The sequence below is a fragment of the Melospiza melodia genome, chromosome 12, assembly GCF_035770615.1.
Source record: "Melospiza melodia melodia isolate bMelMel2 chromosome 12, bMelMel2.pri, whole genome shotgun sequence".
In the NCBI taxonomy this organism is placed as follows: domain Eukaryota; kingdom Metazoa; phylum Chordata; class Aves; order Passeriformes; family Passerellidae; genus Melospiza; species Melospiza melodia.
Window position 1 is genome coordinate 9,433,395 of NC_086205.1, and position 19,577 is coordinate 9,452,971.

Consider the following 19,577-nt stretch of genomic DNA (forward strand, 5'->3'; position numbering starts at 1 on the left):
AGCTGAAATTAAGATCCTGCCTTGATCCAGGAGCAGCTTCACATGGTAGTATCAGGAGGATGTAAAGCTGGAGCAGAAACATCAGAGCTGATGGAGCTTGTGGGGCTGGAACTGGAATCATTGTAGGGCTGAGACAGGACTGTGTGTCGCCGATAGGAATTATGGGGCCAGGATAACAACTGTAGGGATGGAGTTGGAATATGGGAAGAGAAGGCCATGCAAATCCCTGCCTTACCTTGCTTACTTTACCCCTTTCCTTGCCTCTCCTACCCCTCCCTCGCGACATTCTCCCACCCATAGCCGTAGCCTTGAGCTCTACTTCCACCAGATGGCAGCCTGGCTTTGCAATTGCTCATTTCACCCTCAGCTACTCTTTTCCCTGGACACCCTGCAGGCACAGAAGCGCCTTGTGTTGTTGGGCTCGTTGTTCTTCAGGGTGGCCAGTGACCCAGGCAGAGCTCCCCGCTCTCCTCCCCATTCCTCTCTGGGTGGAAGGTGCCACGTCTCTCCATCAGTGAGGGCAATGCGGTGTGGGCATAGCACATGCCACCCCTTCCACACAGCAGCCTACTTTCAGGCAGTCCTGGATATATAATAATATACATCCAGGTAATATACCTGCAGTGGCCTTCCTGTGTCACATGCTGTGGTGAACCTGCAGCCGTCCTGAGCCTCCCGACCCTCGCTGGGACAGCCTAGAGCTGCCAGGCAGTATGTACAGGCAGGGTGCCTGCAAAAGGCTTCATCAGTCATTTTCTGAGTAGGTTTGGTGGGAATGAGCTTATCCAAGAGGGTCAACTGCAGGTCACCACATCAGAGAACTGCTTCCTACCTGCCCGGAGGTGTCAAACAGCCACATAACAGACGCTGGGACCGGTTCCCCGTGACGCACAGGCTCGGGCACGCGGGAGCCATAAGCAGGCGGCGTGTCCGAGCCGGTTCTTTTCTCTCCCCCTCCTCCCCGGTGGGTAAATCCCATCAGCCGCCACCCTAAACCGCCCCACGCCAGCCCTAATACCATCTCGGGTACGCCATCAGGCTCACATCACCAGGCGAGGGACTGACAGTCCTGTGAGGGACACCCCTGCAAGGGCCGGGGGACAGCAGAGGTGGCTTTGGGCGCTGTCGTGGGAAGGGGGGCTGGGTGGCGGGAAGAGGCCGCCTGCTGCCCGCGTTCTCTGGGGAGGAGAGGGAATCCAGGCCTGAGCCGAGCTTTGTCCTGGGCTAATTTTAGACCAAGGAGGTAAGAGAGGGGAGGCGCATAGAAGGGCTTAAGGGGTCCCTCTGCCATGGTGCGGGGCAAGCCTGATCTCCATCGTCCCTGCAGCGCGTGGTGAGCCAAGGGGGTCCCGCTGCTCTCTCTCAGCGCGGGGGGCTCCCGGTCGGGTTCGGGGCACGTTTCGCCCCACGGAATGGAGCGGAGCAGGCAGCGCTGTGGGGTGTACGCGGTCTGTGCATCCCAGCGCCAGCGGAGCGTCCGGCTGTGGGGAGCAGGGGGGACCTGGGGAGAACCCTATCGGTTGTGATAGGGTCCTCCCCAGGACGAGGGATGCGTCGGAGAGTGATCATGAAGTGGGGAGTTCCTTGCATGAGAATGTGAGGAGACGGCCTGAGTGGGTCTTCTATATGGGGATAGCTACTGTATGAGAGAGTATCTATTTGGGGATAGCTACATGGGAGAGCATCCATATCAGAGATCAGCCTGGGGGATACTGGCACATCACATGCGCGGGTACCTCCGCATCCAGTGGCAACAACCCCCACGGCCCTCCTTCCTCCCTTCTTTCCCCCCATCTCGCCGCTCGCTCCTCCTTAAGTGCCCGCCCCGTCCCAGCCTCCCTCCGCCCCGTCCCGCCCCGCTCCCTCCAAGCGAGGGAATAAAGTTGCGCACCGGGGCGGGCGGTCCTGGCTGGAGCGGAGCGGGGCTCAGGCGGGCAGCAGAGCCGCTCGCCGGCGGGAGCGCCGGGCCATGGCCTCGCAGGAGCTGGCGCAGAAGCTGCAGCGGCGGCTGCAGCTGGAGGAGAGTGGGGCAGCGGCGGAGGGCGAGGTAGAGGCGGTCAAGGACGCGGCGGCGGCCGAGGAGGTGGAAGATCGGAGCTGCTTGACGGCCAGCGCGGGCGCAGAGCTGAGTGCTAAGCTGTGCCGGCGGCAGGACATAAACGAGGGCGCGGCGCAGCCCCGGCGGGCCGCCGTCTTCAACCCCTACACCGAGTTCAAGGAGTTCAGCCGCCGGCAGATCAAGGACATGGAGCGCATGTTCCGCCTGTGAGTGGGGCGGGAGCGGGGCGGGGGGCTCGCTGCCCGGCCCGTGGGCTCCGGGGCTGGGCTCTGCCTTCCCCCGCAGCCCCTCCCGGCGCCGGCCCCCGGGGGCACATCTGGAGAGGGGCTGCCCGCTCTCAGCGGCACGCTCGCATTTCTCCGCGGTTTTGCGGTCGGGCTGGAGGAAGCCGCGGCGCGCTCGCAGCGCCATCTGAGCCCCAGATTGTCCCTGTGCTTTGCCGGGGGGGGCTCGTAGAGTTTGTCTGGGGCTCAGCCCTGCGTTTAATTCGCGGTCTCTGTTCTGATTGGGATTGGGTCGGTGGCTGTTTCTGGTGAACTCCCAGGAGCGATGGCTTTGCGGGACGCTCTGGGGGGAAAGCGCAGGCAGTCTTCTGCCCCACACCCTGGGTACCAGCTGGGTCTGTGTGCCGGGACCCGGCAGAGGCGCTGGACGTGTGCCCGAAAGAGCTGCGACCCTGAGCACCCCTAAGCAGTCCTGCTGGCTCTGCCTGGCAGTGTCCGAGCTACACGCAGAGTCCTGTCTGCCGGGCTTGGTGCTCCCTCCCGTGCACCCAAGCAAAGGGTGAGCTTCCGCTTGCTATTCCTTTCGTGGGGGCTGGGATGGGATTCCCCTCCTAGCAGGAAGGTTTGTGTTAAAGTCAAGCTGCTGCTAGCCACAGGGAGAGCTGCTTCTGTTAGCAGAAAGGCTTGGCCCTCCCCGGGACCGTGATCCTGCCTTTTTCTCTCCTCCAGACTGTGTCCTGCTCCTGCAGTTAGGCTGTGTCTGTGTACCTTTGTCTGCACTCAGTTTTCCCTCCAGCACCACAGACCCGTGGGCTCCTGGGGACCAGTGTTCTTCCAGCCTCACAACCCGCTGCCAGACTGGGGGGGAGCTGCTGCCTGGCAGGAGATGGGAGGACAAAAGAGCAAGGTGTGAAGATGTACTTCACCTTATGGAGGTGACTGAAGTGAGATTTATGCCTTGTTAAATCATTGTTCTCCTAGCTGAAAGCTGCCTTGGGCACCTTGGATTGTTGTGAGACTATCAAGAGCTGGTTGAATGCTGTCAGCTCCCAGCACTGCGGGGTGTTGCCTGTCCCAGCCAGGCTGTTGCCACAGGAGACCAGGCGATGGGCTTTTGTGAGCTTACTGGAGTTGGGAGTTCTTTGTTGCACAGTCAGTGTTGTGTTGGCAGCTGGTGCAGAAAGCGAGGTGGTCCAGGCAGGACTGCTGCTCCACTCTCTGCTGTGTCCCTTTTCACTGTGCTTAAAGGGGATCCACTCTATGGAACGCTGAGACATGGTGCTGTGAGGGCTGGAGGACAAACAATGCAGGCAAGGCCTGAAAGCTCTGCGTGAGAGCCTGGACTGGCAGCGGCACTGCCTCAAGAGGGAAAAGGAAAGAAATGGCGGTGGTTTTGGGAAATTAAAAGTGGAAGAGCTGAATTGCAGCCTAATTTTTCAACAATGAGCTCATTAAACACTAGCCTTGTAAGCAGGAAAAGCTTGGCTTTGCAGTTGAATGCTAATCAGCTGGTCAATGTAGCTGGAAAGCATTGCATACCCTGTGAGAACTGCTGGTGCCAATGGGGGAGAAGGTGGGCTGCATGCTCCCCTCTGTGTTTCCTGGACAGGCAGCCAGGAAACTGTGTCCTGGTATTCACTGTTACAGGCACCTGAGGTTTGCAGTGGCAGAGGATCTCGTCTTTGCTCCATCTGCTGCCAGTGACCTGTCTCAACTATTGGCTGACATCACGTGCTCCATGAGGAGAGGAAATGGTCCCCTTAATTCCTGTCAGTCAGAGCTTGAGTTAATGTGATTAAGGCTTTAATTCTCTGTATGGCTTGTTGGCCCTGGCCACCACAACTCGGGGTCTTTCTTACATCCCCCTCTCAAAGGCTTATTTTTTTCCTTTAGTATCTTCTCATTGCCACAGGATGCCAGGTTTCCACTATGAAACTTCCCATCAAAAATAAATGTTTCTTATCAGTTTAGTGGGACTTTTAAATCTGTAGTTCAGACTAAATTTGAACCTGTAGTCCTGTGCATGATGTGGGCTGGGTCATGGTGCTCCAGCTAAAAAGATGTCCTGGTGATAGCAGCTGCCCTGAATGCCTGTCAGGGCATCCCATGGAATGGATGGTGGCTGTGACTGCCAGGGTGGAAGCAAAGAACTAATCTGAAAGTGAGACTTCTCAAAATATAGTGCTCCAGCCAGTGCTGTGTGCTGCTAGCTACACCAGGAGCATCCTTCCAGAGCAGAAGTAATGCTCTTTGCTCTGGCTGCCACAGCTGGGCTCACTTTTCCCCCTTCTCTTGTCCAAGCCTCCTCTTGTCAGCATCTCTTTTTTTTGGCCCCATTCCACTGGAGATGGGGTGCAGGTATCTGCTGGAGTGCTGGGGGCAGGCAGCTCTCAGGATGGGTATTTTTTTGGCAGAAACCAGGAAGTCTGCAGCTCAGGCTAATTATAATGTGACCTAATTAGCTGCCTATTCTGACAATATGTGAGGACCATGATAACCTCTCTTTCTTGAGTTGTCTAAGTGAACTCTCAGGGCCTCTGGAGTCTCACAGCTTCCCTTGGCGCCATCTTTGTCCAGGAAAATGGCAGAGGGGAGTGTGAAAGCCAGGCAGGGAGGCTCTGCCTGGCAGGAATGACCTTTATGAGAAATGTAGGGGGGAGGAAAACAGAGAGCAGCTTCATCTGTGGGGCATGAGGGAATGGAGAAATTCCAGTCTTGCTATTGCTTTTTATATCTAGGGAATTTCTTGTGTTGCCCACACATTGCATAAGTGCCTTGCATCTGGCTGGTAGGAGAGGCAGTGATGTCCCCTTGCCCTCCTGGAGCCACTTTGCCAGGTGCCCCAGCCTTGTCTGTCGTGCTGCAGCAGAGCTGCTCTCTCCAGAGCTGCTGTGAGCTGTATGTGACTGGCTGTCTGTGGACTTCCAGTGGGCAGGGAGGTTATTCTCATGGGCACTCAGCCTGGGCCTGCAGGTCTTGCCCAATGGCTTGGACAAGATCTTAGTGGAGGGAGAGTGTCATTTTGCCCTCATGTCCCTCCAAAAGCTGGAGATCCCCTTCTGCCTGGGCTGGGAGGATGAAGCTGCATGTGGCCAAGGAGCCTGCTCCTGTCCCCACCCTGGTATGGAGGAATTGTTTCCAAAGCTCTTGGCAATAGAATAGACTGTTCCATTTGGAATGGAGCATCAATGATCACATCTAGTTCGACTGCCTGATGGCTTCAGGGCTGACCAAAAGTTAAGCCCTGTTATTAAAGGCATTGTCTAAATGTCTCTTAGACACTGACAGACTTGGGGCACTGACCACCTTTCTAGGAAGCTGTTCCACGGTGTGACAACCCTCTCAGGCTGAAAGAAAGGTTTCCTCAGGTCCGGTCTCATCTCCTCTGAGGCAGTTTTGAACCATTCCCATTTATCCTATCACTGGATATCAGGGAGCAGAGATTAGCACCCCCTTCTCCATGTAAGGTGAAACAATGCTCAGAGGGAATAAAGTGCTTAGGATTTGAAATATTTAAGAGGAGATTATTACTTTAGCACCATTATTCCAACTGCTTTACTTCAAAGCCTCAATTAGGCCACTGCAGCATACAGGAACTGCAGATCAAAGTACAGGTGCCCATAGTATTGCGAAGCAAGGTAAGGTGCAGCAAGCATGTACAGGGAGGGCAGGTTCTCATTCCAGCTTTTCTCAAGACATGTGAATGTTTAGAAACTGCTCTTTGATCCTTCAGCATCTGTAATTTCTCATTCAGTTGTCCTTTTTTTGTTAAGTGGGGTTTTAGAGGCAGCTGGAAGGTGACTACGGAGTCACTACAAGTGATGCAGTCCTTGGCATTTCCTTTTTTCTCCCTTCCTGATCCCTCTTTCTTCTGTAATGTGAACCCCCAGCACCTGTGTAACCCCAGTGCAATATTTTCACTTGGGCAGTAATTGTGCCTAACAGACTTTGTGCTCTTAAGCAAGTGTGTTCAGCAAGTATTCCCCCCTTCCTCTGCTTTTGTGTCCTGCTTTCCTCTCCCAGTGTTTCAGCAGCCAGGCACGCTCTGCAGTCCGGGTGGAAGCGAGCCAGCACGAGAATCTGGGTGCATCCTTGTTGCAGCAGATTTTGGCAGCCACTGCTGTGTCTCATTGCTGCCAGGAACGCTCCTGTGGCAGCAGCATGGCAAAGTTTCATCGCAGCAGCCACGGTGCCCATACCTGCCTGCGGCATCCCAGCTGTTACAGGTGGGATCTGCTGTGACCACGGCACTGACCTGCAGCTGGAGTGACATGTGACATGAGGTGTCTGTGCCTGTGACACAATTCCCCTCTGTCTGTAATGCCTGTGCATCACTCGGGTGAGGCTTGGCTCATGCCCCGGGGAGCTTTGAGTGTGAAGGAAGCAAAGCACTGGTGTCAGAGCAGGACAGTGAGTGATGGCAGGGCTCACCTGAGTGCTGCGTGCTCTTGCCGTTCCACTCCTGGAGTTCAGATTGGGATGGCTCCCCTGGATGCTGGGCTGTGTTTAACTTGCCCTGGTGCCCTCTTCCAGCTCTGCCTGTGAAAGTAATGGCTGTCCATCACCAGCACGCAGGAGCTGTGTGTGAGAGGTGCCCAGGGCTGTCTGAGCCCAGGGCCCTGACAGGGGGCTCCCAAAAGGCAGACAGGGGAGTTTTTTGATCTCTCAAAAGGCAGACTGTGGGGTCTTTGGTAGGACTGAGGTGTGCTGGGAGCGTCAACTGGCCAGCAAGGTGCAGTCTGCATTGTGCCCCACAGTGCTGAATGCCTGTGGTCTGTTGGGGGTGGGCGGTGGGGAATGAATAGTGCTGTTTCTCGTGCCATGTAAATATGCCTCTCCCTAAATAGTCTGGCTGTGCAGCAGCTGGGTGGCTGTACCCAGGTCCTAAAATAGTTTGGCTGTTGTAGGAGGTGAGGGGGCAGGGAAGGAATGTGGCAGTTTGCAGGGTGCTGCCATTGTGTTTCAGTGCCCCTCTGTCTGGCTGTCCCTGAGTGCAGGGGACTGGTAACCTGATTTCTGGGTGCCTCTCAGCACCAGCTGTACTCATGCTCAACACCCATTGTGTGGCTGGTACAGAGTGCTGCTCAGCCAGGCCCGCTCTTGGCAAGACCCCATTTCTCACAATCCTGGCTTTGTCCTGCCTCTCTGCAGGGATGAGCCCTGAAGCTGTGCCCCATGCTTAACCCTTTCAGGGCAGCGTGCTGGCCCCTGGGCCAGCGTTTACCTACAGGTAGTGTCCATAACAGGAGGGTGAGATGACCACAGCAGGCATGGGCTGTGCTTGTGCTCTACTTCTGCCTTCATCTCTGTTACACAGAGCTTCTGTGTGGGGCTGGGCAGTGTCCCAACCCCAGGTGAACAGCCCTTGGAGGGGACCTTGGTATTACTTTATTTCTGCACCCAGCCAAAGGGCAGCATGAGCCTGCTAGGCCCCCCAAAAAACCTGCAACCCCAGGTGCCTCTCTGCCATTGCACATTTTGCTGCTGTGTCTAATCAAAGCACTGCATCTCCAACAGTGACAGCTCTGCACCCTTTCTCCCAAACTTGAAAGAAAAGCAAATTGACAATTAAATATTGCACTTGCTATGCTTCTGTGATGTCTTAGAAGTGCATCTCAGTGTTGGGTTGGGTAATGCTGTGACTGTGCTTTAATTAACTGACAGCTTCCTTGCTGTGAAGAACCTGCTGTACTTCTTCCCTGTGACATCCCAGGTCTGTGACCTGGTTTCTGCTCTGATGGAGGTTTCTTTCCTAGTTTTTCAGAAGGTGGTCCAGCCTGGAGGGCTCATGGGTTCGCTGAGTATAGAGAGTGCAGGCAGGGGTAGCAGGGGCTCTGTGCCAGCCTAGTCTGGCAGTTGTGTCCCTGTCATTGGGAGTCTCTAAGTCCTGGGACCCTTGGAAACTAAGAGCCACAAGGAGTATCAGAAGTATTTGTGGGGGTGGTGGGACTCTGGAAAGTCATGGAGGCCACCCTAGTTTGGGGAGAAAGCATGCTGTGCCTGCCTGTGCTCATGAAAGCAGGGGCAGAGATCTTGGCAGCAGCTCTGCCTTGTGCTGCCCTCGCCTGTATGCAGTTTGGGGCTGGTGGCTTTGTTCGTGCCTTCCTTTGCCACAGCTTCCTCTGTGGCTGTGAGGTTTTTCAGCTGGAAAGGGCTTTCTTCCAGGGTAACCACAACTGTGCAGATCTTTGTCTGGGATAGCTACAGCCCTCATTTCTTTGGAAGAGCGCTAACAGTCAATAAAAGATGATGGGTGGGGGGCTTTGGCTGGCTCCTGCCCAGTGAAAAGCTTCAGCACTGTGCCTAGGATTTCCTGCTAAATGGCTGAAAGGATTTAACTCTGTCAGGGTTGAGATGGTGGCAGGGGGGCAATGGCAGGCTGTATGCCAAGGCTGAGCCGAGCTCGGGAGACTCTGCCCTGTCCTCTCCTGTGAAGCCCTAGCTCTGTGCTGAACCTTGATGGCAAGACCAGGATGAAAGAGGGCTGTTGAGTGGCTGATAACAGAGCACCCATCCCTGCAGCTTTTGGACTTTGAGAGCCGGTGATAGCCCTGGTGGGTGTGAAGCGCTGGTTGCTGGATGGGCCGGATGCTTTACCCACACCCACAGCAGATGTTGGGAGGAGTTGGTGCACAGTCCCAGGCTGTGCACAGCAGATCACTTGCTGCCTCCCCATCCCTAAAGAACTCCTCCCCTTGCACGGGGGCTTTCCTCTGAAGAGTCCTTGCAGTTCTTTGTGCTCCATAGGGAGCATGGTCCCACTCTAGTCTTGCTTCTGGAGGTGGGCACTGGTTTCCTCTGCCAGCCTCACCCTGTGGTGCAGCCCTGGTACCCCAGCCCTGGCTAGAATTGCTGTGCTCCCCTGGAACTGTCTTTCTGCTCTGCCCGGGCTTACAGAATAAACAGCTGCCCTGAAGTGCAGCTGCTGTAGTGGTGCTTGTTGTAGTACAAAAGCATTTTGGAGAGAAAAGATCTTAACAGCTAGAGGGGGAGAGTTTTGCTTACAGAGAAAGATTGCTTTCTGCCAAGAGGTTCTGCTTGGTCTCTGCTCCCTGTTCCTCCTTGAAACTAGCAGGAAACCTGGCAGCAGCTGACTCTGCATGCCTTTGCCTCACCACATTGGTGCATGGTGTAAGCTGCGTGCAAGTTGCCTTCGTGCTGGACAGGCAAGTGAGTGAAATGGAAATCCCACTGAGATAAGCTGAGTTCCTCTGTGCTCCTTCTGTGTGGGTTGTTTGGTCTGAGCTCCCCTGAGCACTTCTCTCTTTGGTGAGACAGCTCTGAAAGCTGACAGCTACTTCTCTGTGCTTAATATATCTCAGCACTGGCCATGTCATGCAGCTTCTGCTCTCCCCTAAGCTTTGAACCTCACAGTGACTTTATCCATGTGCATGGTTCCTCTTCTGGGTGGATGAGTATGGGGATGGTGATGGTTAACCCTTTCCCCTTTGCACCCTGCAGGTATGACTCAGGACGGGATGGTTATATCGACCTGATGGAGCTGAAGCTCATGATGGAAAAGCTGGGAGCCCCTCAGACCCACCTGGGGCTGAAGAACATGATCAAGGAGGTGGATGAAGACTTTGATGGGAAGCTCAGCTTCCGTGAGGTGAGGGTGGCTGCAGTAACAGACAGGGCTGTGGGGTTGAAGGAAGAGGCAGCTGGGCCCCATATCTGTGGGCTGCAGGTAGCGCTGTCACCTCTGTGTTTTTCCAGTGCTGGGGTGCAGTGGAGAAGGCAGTGAGCTTCCCCATGTCAAGGGTGTGGAACACTGCTAACCTCCATCTCCATATGGCAGTCATGGTACCTGATGCCAAAGCTCTCCAACCTCCCTGCTTGCTTTGGAAGCACATTTGAGCCCTGTTGCAGCCGCTGGGAATGCTCACTGAGCTCCCTGTTGTAGCTGGAGGGAGTTATGTCCCTTGAGTTTCCAGGTCTCATTGCTTGGCTCCTGTGGTGCAGCAGCTGAGGCCTCATTTCAGGTGCAGTGCAGGAGCTCTGCTTGGAGCAGCTCAGATCATGGGGCACAAAAGGCTCTCTCTCCCAGCTGGTATTGGGACCCTCTCTGCATCATGCAGAGACCAGCCATAGCAAGCTTTATGAGGGGTGGTCACCTCCCTGCAGCAAGGAATAAATGTGTGGATGCAGCAGTTTGGCTCTGCATGCTGGCTCAGCAGGGTCACAGCTCAAACAGGTCTGTCTGTTACCACTCTATTGTGACAGCTGGGAGGACAGGCCAGGATCCTCTGCCAGGCAGAGGAAGAGAGGAAATTTGAGCAGTGACCTGCATGTACTATGGGGTACCCAAATCATCTCAGCAGGAATGAGGAACCCAGGTACCAAAAGCTCCTGTTGCATCAACTCATCCTCTCAGACTTTGGTAGCTGGCTCAGTCACAAGCAAATGTCACACTGTGGCTTTCTGAATTAACCCACAGCCTCTTAGGCAGCAAGAGGAGGGGCAGCACTGTGTATGTCCTGCACCAGTTTTGAGGGCTGTGCTGCTTCCTTCTGTCCTGTGGGATGCCTGCAGTGGGCCCCAGCAGCTGGGCTCCCTAGTTTCTGCAGGCATGATGATCTCACCATGCCTCTTCCAGGGTAGGGCTCAGAACATCAGGCTCTCCATTGTGGAAGTTTGAGAGCTTTGTCAGTGCTGGGAGGGAGGATGAGCAGCCAAGGCCTGTGATTGGCTGGGCTGGTTGGGGTATGGGGGGTGACTGTCACTCATAGAGCTGCTGCACCATCTCTGCACTGGCACATCACTCCATGTTCCTCTGCTTTTGTGCCCCAAACGCTTTGTTGGGTTTATTTCACTGTGAGAGGGCAGCACAAAAAGACAGAGGCCAAAGACTTGGGTTACGAGAGAGGAGAAAGGATATGCAAATCTGGGAACTGAGAGCCTGTCCCTGAGTTCCCTGCTGCCCGGTCAGAGGTGAACTGGAAGTAGCAAAGAATCCAGTGGAGCAGGAAGAGCACCATGCCCATGGCCCCAGGTGTTTGATTGCCAAATCCCTGTGTAGGCTCAGGAGCCCTCCGTGTGCATTCTGCGCCTCCCTTCATTGCAGTGAAGAGCTGGGGGCAGCCTCTGGGCTTGCTGCAGGAGCTCTCTCCCATGGAAGAGAAATGCCTTTATCCTCAAGGCCCTGAAATGATGTCCCAGCATCAGTGGCATGGCATGAGTAGCAGAGCAGCTCTTCTGCTGCCACCTGTTTGGAGCACAGCCTCCTGCAGGGGTGCCTGTGCTGCCAGCCCCTGGCATGTGGCACAGGCAGCTGGTGCTGTTCAAGTGTCTTGCCAGAAGGGAAAACAATGGTCATGCAACAAGCTTGAGAGGCCCATGGGTTGGAATGAGGGAGCATCACTGGCAGAGCTCTGGGGACAAATTACACAGCAGCTTTGGCAGACACACAAAGCTTCCTGTGGTAGAGAGGAGCAGGATGCTTCTTGCCGTGCTGCAGATGTGCCCTGTTCAGCTGCTGTGTTCAGGCAGAGGGCTGACAGGGAAGCAGGTTTCCTGGTGGGTCAGGAGACCTCAACCATAGGCCTGTCCCATTCTGCCTCTCATTGGTGGCAAGCAAGCATGTGGAGGGTGACTAAGCTGACTCAGGTTATTCAGCTTATCCCAGAAGAAGCCAGGTTTAAATGAGTATCTGAACTCAGTAGGGTGCATCTATAGCACTTGAGGGCTCCTGTCTGCCTATCCAGAGAATACCAAGTCCTGGCATACGTATATGAACATACTCTTCTTGTGGCCTGGCCACAGAATTGGTAGGGACCTCTTTCACTTGCAATAGATCACCTTTTTCTACTGCTTTGAGTAGTGTCCTCCCATCCCAGATAAGCTGTTCCCTGGCAAACAGGCTGCTGATGAACCACAGGCCCTGTTAGGAAAGCTGCCTTGTACCATTGACCTTTGAACGTCCACCAATACATTAACAATTAACTGTACAGGGCTCCTGCCATGACTCAAATAATGAAATTTAGGCTTAAAATGATAAGGTATAGTGGAGGGAAAAAATCCCCACGCCTCTGACTGTGTAGTTCCATCATTACCACAGGAAACTGGAGTTAATTGCTGTGATAGTAATGTGTAATTGGAACTGCTACTTAGAACACACAGAAATCCACCCACTGTCCTCTACACCCTCACCAGCTGAAATGTTGATTCACATGATGTGTTTGCTACCAGGGCTGGTGCAAACCACATCCTTACATAGTGCTGCTTTTCTGGCAAGCTGTTGTTGCAAGGCTACTGCTGTTGCCTGTCAGTCCCACCCCTTTCCTTGCATGATGCCCAGCCTGGCTCTTGGCATAGGTCTTGGGTCATGAAGGATGTGACAGCAGATACAATTTACCAGGTTAGTGGGTTGGAAAGTCTGGGTCGTGTTGTCCTCTTTGAGAGCAGAGCTTTGAAAGGTACCTACCTGCATTATTCACTTTTGCTTCTCTGTTGACATTTCCTTGAGACTTAACTGCACATGGTGTGTCCTGGGCCCAGCAAGGGTGTTACACAGGCTGGCAGTGGGAGCTGAATGCAGACTGCTGGAGTTCTCTAGTTAGTAAGAACCAATACCCCAAGGTAAGGTGGGCTGCAGGCTGTGTGCTGGAGCGATTGCTGCTGAGCTCCTGTGGGAAACCAGCATGATGTCCCCTAGTGCACCTTGCTGGATCCTTGGGACTGACATTGTGCTCTGTCCACCCTAAGCAGTGTTTTAGTCCCAAGTTTCCTTTAACTCAGCCTGCCCTTTGTGGCCACAGCAGCCTATATTCTAGAGACTGCTGTGCCATCCCTAAGTTGCAGGATGATTCATGCTCACTTGTACTCATGACCCAGTCCCTCCCCAGGTGACAGCTGTATCAGACCTCAGGATTGTGCTGTCTTCACTGCTCTTTTCCAATGCCAGGAAGTGGGACTTTCAGGGTGGAGCAGAAGGAAGCATGACTAATTCCAGCCTAGCTGCCAGCCCTCTGTGTCACAGTGCCTGGTGGGGGCAAAGGGGAACTAGCCCGAGCCCAGTGGATCTGAGCAGAGGGAGAGGACGTCTTGGGAAGGATTGGGTTTCTTTCCTAAAGAAGCCATTTATTTTTTACATGAAAACCAGTGAACCACATATTTAGTTTGTTTCTTATGTGTGTGTATTGGGTTTGCATAGCCAGGTTTTCATAGGGGGTCTACAAGGAGTAGCTTCTGTGAGAAGCTGTTAGAATGTTCCCCTGTGTCTGGTAAGCCAAAGCCAGCTGGCTCCAGGACAGACCTGCCACTGACTGAGGTGAGCCAATCAGGAATGATAGTAATGCTTCTGTGGTAACATACATAAGAAGGTTAAAAAGTTCTTGTGCAGAGGTAATTATGGCCAGAGAAGAGAGAAGTGAGAATATGTGAGAGGAACAGCTTTGCAGACACCTGGGTCAGTGGAGAGGGAGGGACAGGAGGTGATCCAGGTGCTGGAGCTGAGGTTCCCTTGCAGCCTGTGGTGCAGAGCATGGTGAAACAGGCTGCAGCCTGTAGAGGTCCATGGGGATGCAGAAATCCACCTGCAGCCCATGGAGGATACCCATGCCGGAGCAGGTGGTTGCCTGAAAGGAAGATGTGAACCCATGGGAAGCCCATGCTGGAGCAGGGGAAGGACTCTTCTCCCTGCACAGTGGCAGGAACAACCTGTGAAGAACTGACCATAATCCCCATTCCCTATCTCCCTGTGCTGCTGGAGGCAGGAGGTAGAGCTGGCAAGGAGGCAGGGGTGAGGGGAAGGTGTCTTTAAGATTTACTTTTCTTCTCATCATCCTGCTCCAATTTTGGTAGTAATAAATTCAATTAATATCCCCAAGTTGAGCCTTTTTTGCCTATGACAGTATTTTGGTGAATAATCTCTCCAGGGCCTTAGAACTCATGAACTTTTGTTACATTTTCTCTCCCCTATCCAGATGAGAAGGGGAGTGATAAAGTGGCTTTGGTAGCCTGGCATCCAGCCAGGGTCAACCAACTACAAAGTGTTTGGAGAAGGAATATTCCCTTGCCAAAGCCAGCCTGCTTTGTGCTTGCCCTGTGCTGAGCGCTCACAGGTTAAGGGGCTGTTGCATGGAGCAGTGCCTGGTGAGCTGCCTGTGCGAGAGGGCGGCCAGCGCTGCTGTCATCCCCACACCCTTCCTCATGGGAGGCCTACCCAAACTCTTGCATTCCCACCAGCTCCTGCGAGCAGCTTGAAGCAGGGCTGTGTCAGTGTGAATGCTGGGACTCTGCTGCCCTCCTCTGGGACAGCTCGGGCTCTCAATAGGAAACGTCAGACTCCCCAGCCTGGCAGTCTGAGGAGCGCAGCATTAGAGATATTTGATGTTCCTGTGCAAAGTGATTTCAGGGCAAGCCTACCTGGTGTCTGCAGTCCTCTGGCCTGGCCTGAAGTGCTGCATTGGTACAGCTTTGTTGCTTTGTGCTCCTTTTGTACCTGAGTGGCTTGTCCTTGTGTCTGTTCTCTCTGCACTGTTCCAAGCACTGAGACACCTCCTGGGGTCGCCAAGAATAGCAGGGACTTACAGGACCTCTGCAAGTACACCTAGAGCTTCCACATCTTAACCTGGAGTTTGGTTGGCAGGTGGATGGTGGTGCAGATGTCTTTATTTTTAAGCAGGCAGGTTTTGTTCCTTCTGTTAAAACAAAAAGAAAAGGTATGTTTTTGTGGAATGAGACATAACTCTTGTTTTCATTTCCCTTTGCAATTCACTTCCCAATACACACTCTGTTGTAGTGACTCTGGATTTTTTAAATGGACATGGTCCAGTATAGGACAGAAGTTTCTCACCACCTTGCTCTGTGGACACTTGTTCAAGCCACTGTGTCACAAGAGCATGTACCTGGGCTGCTGTTCTCTCTAAAAGGACTGCACTAATGCCTTGGTTCAGAGAGGCATTCAGCCTGAGGTGAACTAGAGCTAAGTTTGCCCTGCTTTCAGTGTCATGGGATGTGACCTGAGTCCCTAGAACACTGGGGAATCTGGTGGAGGGCTTGTGAGGGCTTATGGGAACATCAAGAGCTATATCTGAATGTGCCCAGTGGTTGTACTGGGCAGGTGCAGAGGTGGTCTCCTTCCTCTGGCCATTACCAGGGCTCTGATTCCTGGGAAACCTTCTTTTCCTCTGAGATTCCTACTGCTTTTAGTCTGTAACAGAACTGTGTACTGGAGCACAAGCTCCTTGCTGCCACTTGGTTTATATAGACCTGGTTTCCTTTGCTCTGAAATGTGAATTCCATCCCCCTCCAGGTGATTGTGCTGTTTGTATTTTAAGTTGTTTGAGCCTCAGTGAAAAACCTGAATGTTTCCTCTCTGTCTTGCTAGTTCCTGCTGATTTTCCATAAAGCTGCAGCTGGGGAACTCGAGGAGGACAGCGGCCTGTTGACTCTGGCGAAGCTCTCGGAGATAGATGTGTCCATTGAGGGAGTCAAAGGAGCCAAGAACTTCTTTGAAGCTAAGGTATGATGTGGCACAGAGGCATATGAAAAAACTCAGCTGTAGCTGAAGCTCAGCTACTCAGCTGTAGCTGAGTTTCCTTCCAAATTTTGCTGGACTCTAGCTAGGGTCTTTCTGTGGCTCAGTCAACACACCAGAGCAATGTCTGGCTGCACCCCACCAGCAATGACTGGCTGACCTGTGTCCCCATGGCTGGAACTAGGTGGCTGACCTCTTTTAAAGACAAAGCTGTCCTGAAAAACTAATGCAATAGGGACAGAGTTTTCCCATTTTGCAAAACCTCCCTCAACCAGAACACTCTGAGTTCAGTTGTGAACGGAGTGTTTTGGAGTGTAGGATTTCAGATATCTCTTTCTCTGTAACCTTTGGAATCAAAATAATTCTGCAGGGTCCTGGGGTTGGCAGAAAGAGCTGTACACCATCCGAAGCTGACAAAGCACCCTTTCTGAAAGCTCTCTTGGAGAGAAAATAATCCTGCTTGTTTATATAAGAAGTTTTTTCCCAAGAGCCTAACACAGCTATTGCACAGCAGATGTACTGAGATGAAAGCTGGAAAAATAGCCAGCAAGTAAACAATGTCTCTTTGATCTGCAGATTATCCATGGTGTAGTATGATGTTCTCAGATTTGGCTGTGATTCAGAGTGTTTTCTGCAGTAGTTTCTCCCACTGCATACTCACAATCTATGCCCTCCTGCCTGGTAATAGAAATAATGTATGTGACCCAGTACTGATGGCCTTGTTTTGGTCACTTGTTAGTGACTTATTAGTAAGTAGCCTTTCTTTTGTTGATGTTAAAGTAAAGGAAAGTAACAGGTATGGTGTGTAAATACCCAAGCATTGCAGTGTAATTAATACTTGAGCTGTCCTGGAAGAGGATCCCAGCAAGCACTGGGAGGTGCAGCAAGCAGTTCTGTGTTACTCATCTGGGAGTAGCTCAGGCTTTGGCTCTCCCTCTGATGCAAGGCTTGACACTTGTTTATTTTCTCTCTGTCTCATGAAGGCTCAAGCCCTCTCCTCAGCCAGTAAGTTTGAAGCAGAGATAAAAGCTGAGCAGGATGAGCGAAAGCGGGAAGAGGAGGAAAGGAAGCACCGCCGAGCAGCTTTCAGGGAGTTAAAGTCTGCATTCACCCAGTAACCAACCAGCCAATATGCACTCTGAAATTGCACACCACTTGGTACGTTTCCCAGATCAGGGCTCTGCCTGGACAGAACTGCTCGGATCCTGCCTAAAACTCATCACAGCTTTGCTAGCCTTCCTTTCTGGAAGATCCTCCTGAGCTCCTAAGGGCACAACTCTCGCAGTTACTATGCATTTATACTGATGTGGATAGTGGGGGCTGTGTCCGGGCTGCTTGCTCTGAACTGTTAGGAGCACGTGACCCTAAAGCAGAAACAGCAGGTAGCAAATCCTGGGTGAGCACTGACAAGCGTCATGTTTGCCTACTTCATTCTTTCCTATAGATCCTTTTTCTCTTAATGCTGTATTAATTCATTCCTTGCTTACAGGCAAGTAGTAAGGTCTTGTGTAAATCAGGGTGTACAAAGTACAGTTTGACTTCTGTATGTTTGTACTGCTGTTGGGTGTTGTCACCCTTTTCTTATTCCTCAAAGCCCCGTGCCACAGGCACCATGAAAACACTGTGAAGAGAGAAAGATAATTACTAGGGACATGGATCAAATTCATTATCATTTCCTGTAGTATTTTCTGCCACCCAGCATGTTGAAGAGTCTTCCAGTTTCTCTTCTCTGAAGTGCCATAGTAACAAACCCTTCAATCAGAGGTGAGATTCCCCAAGACTTCAAAGGGAAGAAGCTGGCTCTCTTAAACGAGGAATAGAAAGCTGAGTTGCCTGACCATTTATCTTCTTTCACATTCCATCACATTTAGTGTACTGTACAGCTTCACTGTTACTTTCCAGGCTTAGGCAGCTGTATCTGTTTTTAGGGGGTATTGTCAGCTGGACAGTGCAATTGGATGGCACACTGGGCTTTTCTATTTTGGAATTTGCTCATAGCCTGAATCATGAAGCTGACATTGTTTGATGTTATTAGAGGCACAACAGAGGACGCCAGCACACCATACTGAGCACTCCCTGCTCAGAGAGCAGGAAGGTGAGCACATTTAGCTGAACTGAATTTGAGGGCTTGCATTATACTATTGGCCATTTCTTCTTGGAAACATGGGGAACTTGCCCACAAATGTTGAGATGCCCATTGCTTGTCTGGATATAAACACTGTTGGTCATGGCAGGGGAACTTCCCTCAGAGACCTCTTCCAAGACATGGATTTGCTGAAATTCTCCCTCTGATCTTGCCCAAATTCATGGCAAAATGTTAATTTTTTTTTCCCAGAACAAAACTCACCAGTCATCTTTTCACTTGTCTATTTTGCTTCTTAAACTGTGAGCACTAAACTGTGAGCATGGAATAATAAATAGAAAAACCTCTACTCTTTAATGTCAGGTGAAAGAATTGCTAAACGATTAAACTGTGTATATATCTTCACAGATTATATTTTATAAATCACGCTTTTGTAGCTAAATATTTATAATTAAATGTTTTTATACTTTACAACAAAGCAGATAATTTCATCTTCAATTATTTCTCCTGTTGCTGAAATGTAAAAATAAAGCATTGTTATCTCCAGTCTTGTCTGTGGCTTATTTCAGGTCTTTGAATGTAGCATTTTTCATAAATTATAATAGTAATCCCCAAAGCCCGGCATCCTGACTTGGATGAGTGGGGGAAGTGTTCAACCCCTTCTTGAGAACACTTCCTGTTCTGCACAGCAGTTCTGGTGTAAAAAGCCCTAATGTTTGCATTCCCTCAGAAAGGGACATGGCTGTGTAAATACTTGAAATACTGCCTGCTGCTAAATGTTGACATCTGAAGGTTGTCAGCCTTTCCTTATCTTAAAATAGCCTCAGTCTCAGCCCCCATAGTGCCCCAGCTGGGAGCTGGGCAGGTTGCTTCAGCTGGAATTCCTTTTGCATTTCCTGCTTCTGCCTTTATTAAGGGAGAAAAAAGAAAAATACATGGCTATGTGAAAATATGTCTCCAAGAATTTTGTTTCTACTATTGCTGATCTGCTAAGCTTTGCTGCAGGGCACACTGAGGAGGGGGTTCAGGAAGAGGTTTAACCATGCCTTGTTTCAGGTCCAGTGATGAAATAGAAACCATAAATATTTCATTCCATGCAGCTCTGCTCTGAGCCAATACATTCACTGTGTCTCTGATCTCAGAGGCCAGGTAAAATCAGGGTGAAGGTTCCTTACTCTCCATTTCCCCAGGAAAATTGTGACACTGCAGCTCTTGATTTTTTCTTTGTTTGTTGTTGGTTTGTGTTGTTGTTTTTTTTTTTTTTTTTTACAGCACAGTAAGCACTGCTGAGTTCTGCTGCTTTGCACATGCAGCTGGGTAAGGAGCCCAGGACTGCAGGAGAAGATGGTGGAAAAAGGCTTTCCAGTGGTTTTATTTTAATAGAATTGAGTCAACTCCAGCTGACAAGTTTCAGTAAGGAAATGAACATTGTCTATGGTTTTGCTCAGTTCAAATGGGTGCTGTTAGCTGGGACCTGCATTCAGTGCAGTGAACAGTAAGTGTTTTTGGATGTGCATTTATTTAGAAGTTGCAGCAATGTGTGTGTTGAAATTAGCTTTGCAAAAATGGACATTGGGAAATTAATTGCTTTCTAAATTGTTCTGTTTTACTGGCAGTTATTGGATTAGATAACTGTCATTAAGTTATGCAGAAGTACTAAAGAGAAGTTGTCTAACTGTATCTCCCACCTAAAACCATGTGAAAACACTTAGTAATATTTACCTGTAATTT

At 51.5% G+C, this 19,577-nt stretch overlaps 1 protein-coding gene across 1 annotated transcript; it reads left to right on the forward strand.

The window, feature by feature from the left end:
* Positions 1–1,954: 1,954 nt before the first annotated feature.
* On the forward strand, positions 1,955–18,392 carry EFHD1 (EF-hand domain family member D1). Its single transcript, XM_063166722.1, has 4 exons — positions 1,955–2,265; positions 9,745–9,892; positions 15,614–15,748; positions 16,747–18,392. The coding sequence occupies exons 1-4, from the start codon at positions 1,970–1,972 to the stop codon at positions 16,879–16,881; spliced, it is 714 nt and encodes a 237-aa protein (XP_063022792.1). The 5' UTR covers positions 1,955–1,969; the 3' UTR covers positions 16,882–18,392.
* The last annotated feature ends 1,185 nt before the right edge of the window (positions 18,393–19,577 follow it).

Coding starts and splice junctions, on each gene's coding strand:
- EFHD1 (XM_063166722.1), top strand. CDS start 1,970: ATGGCCTCGCAGGAGCTGGCGCAGAAGCTGCAGCGGCGGCTGCAGCTG. Junction 2,266..9,744: donor ATGGAGCGCATGTTCCGCCT/GTGAGTGGGGCG, acceptor TGCACCCTGCAG/GTATGACTCAGGACGGGATG. Junction 15,749..16,746: donor AGAACTTCTTTGAAGCTAAG/GTATGATGTGGC, acceptor TGTCTCATGAAG/GCTCAAGCCCTCTCCTCAGC.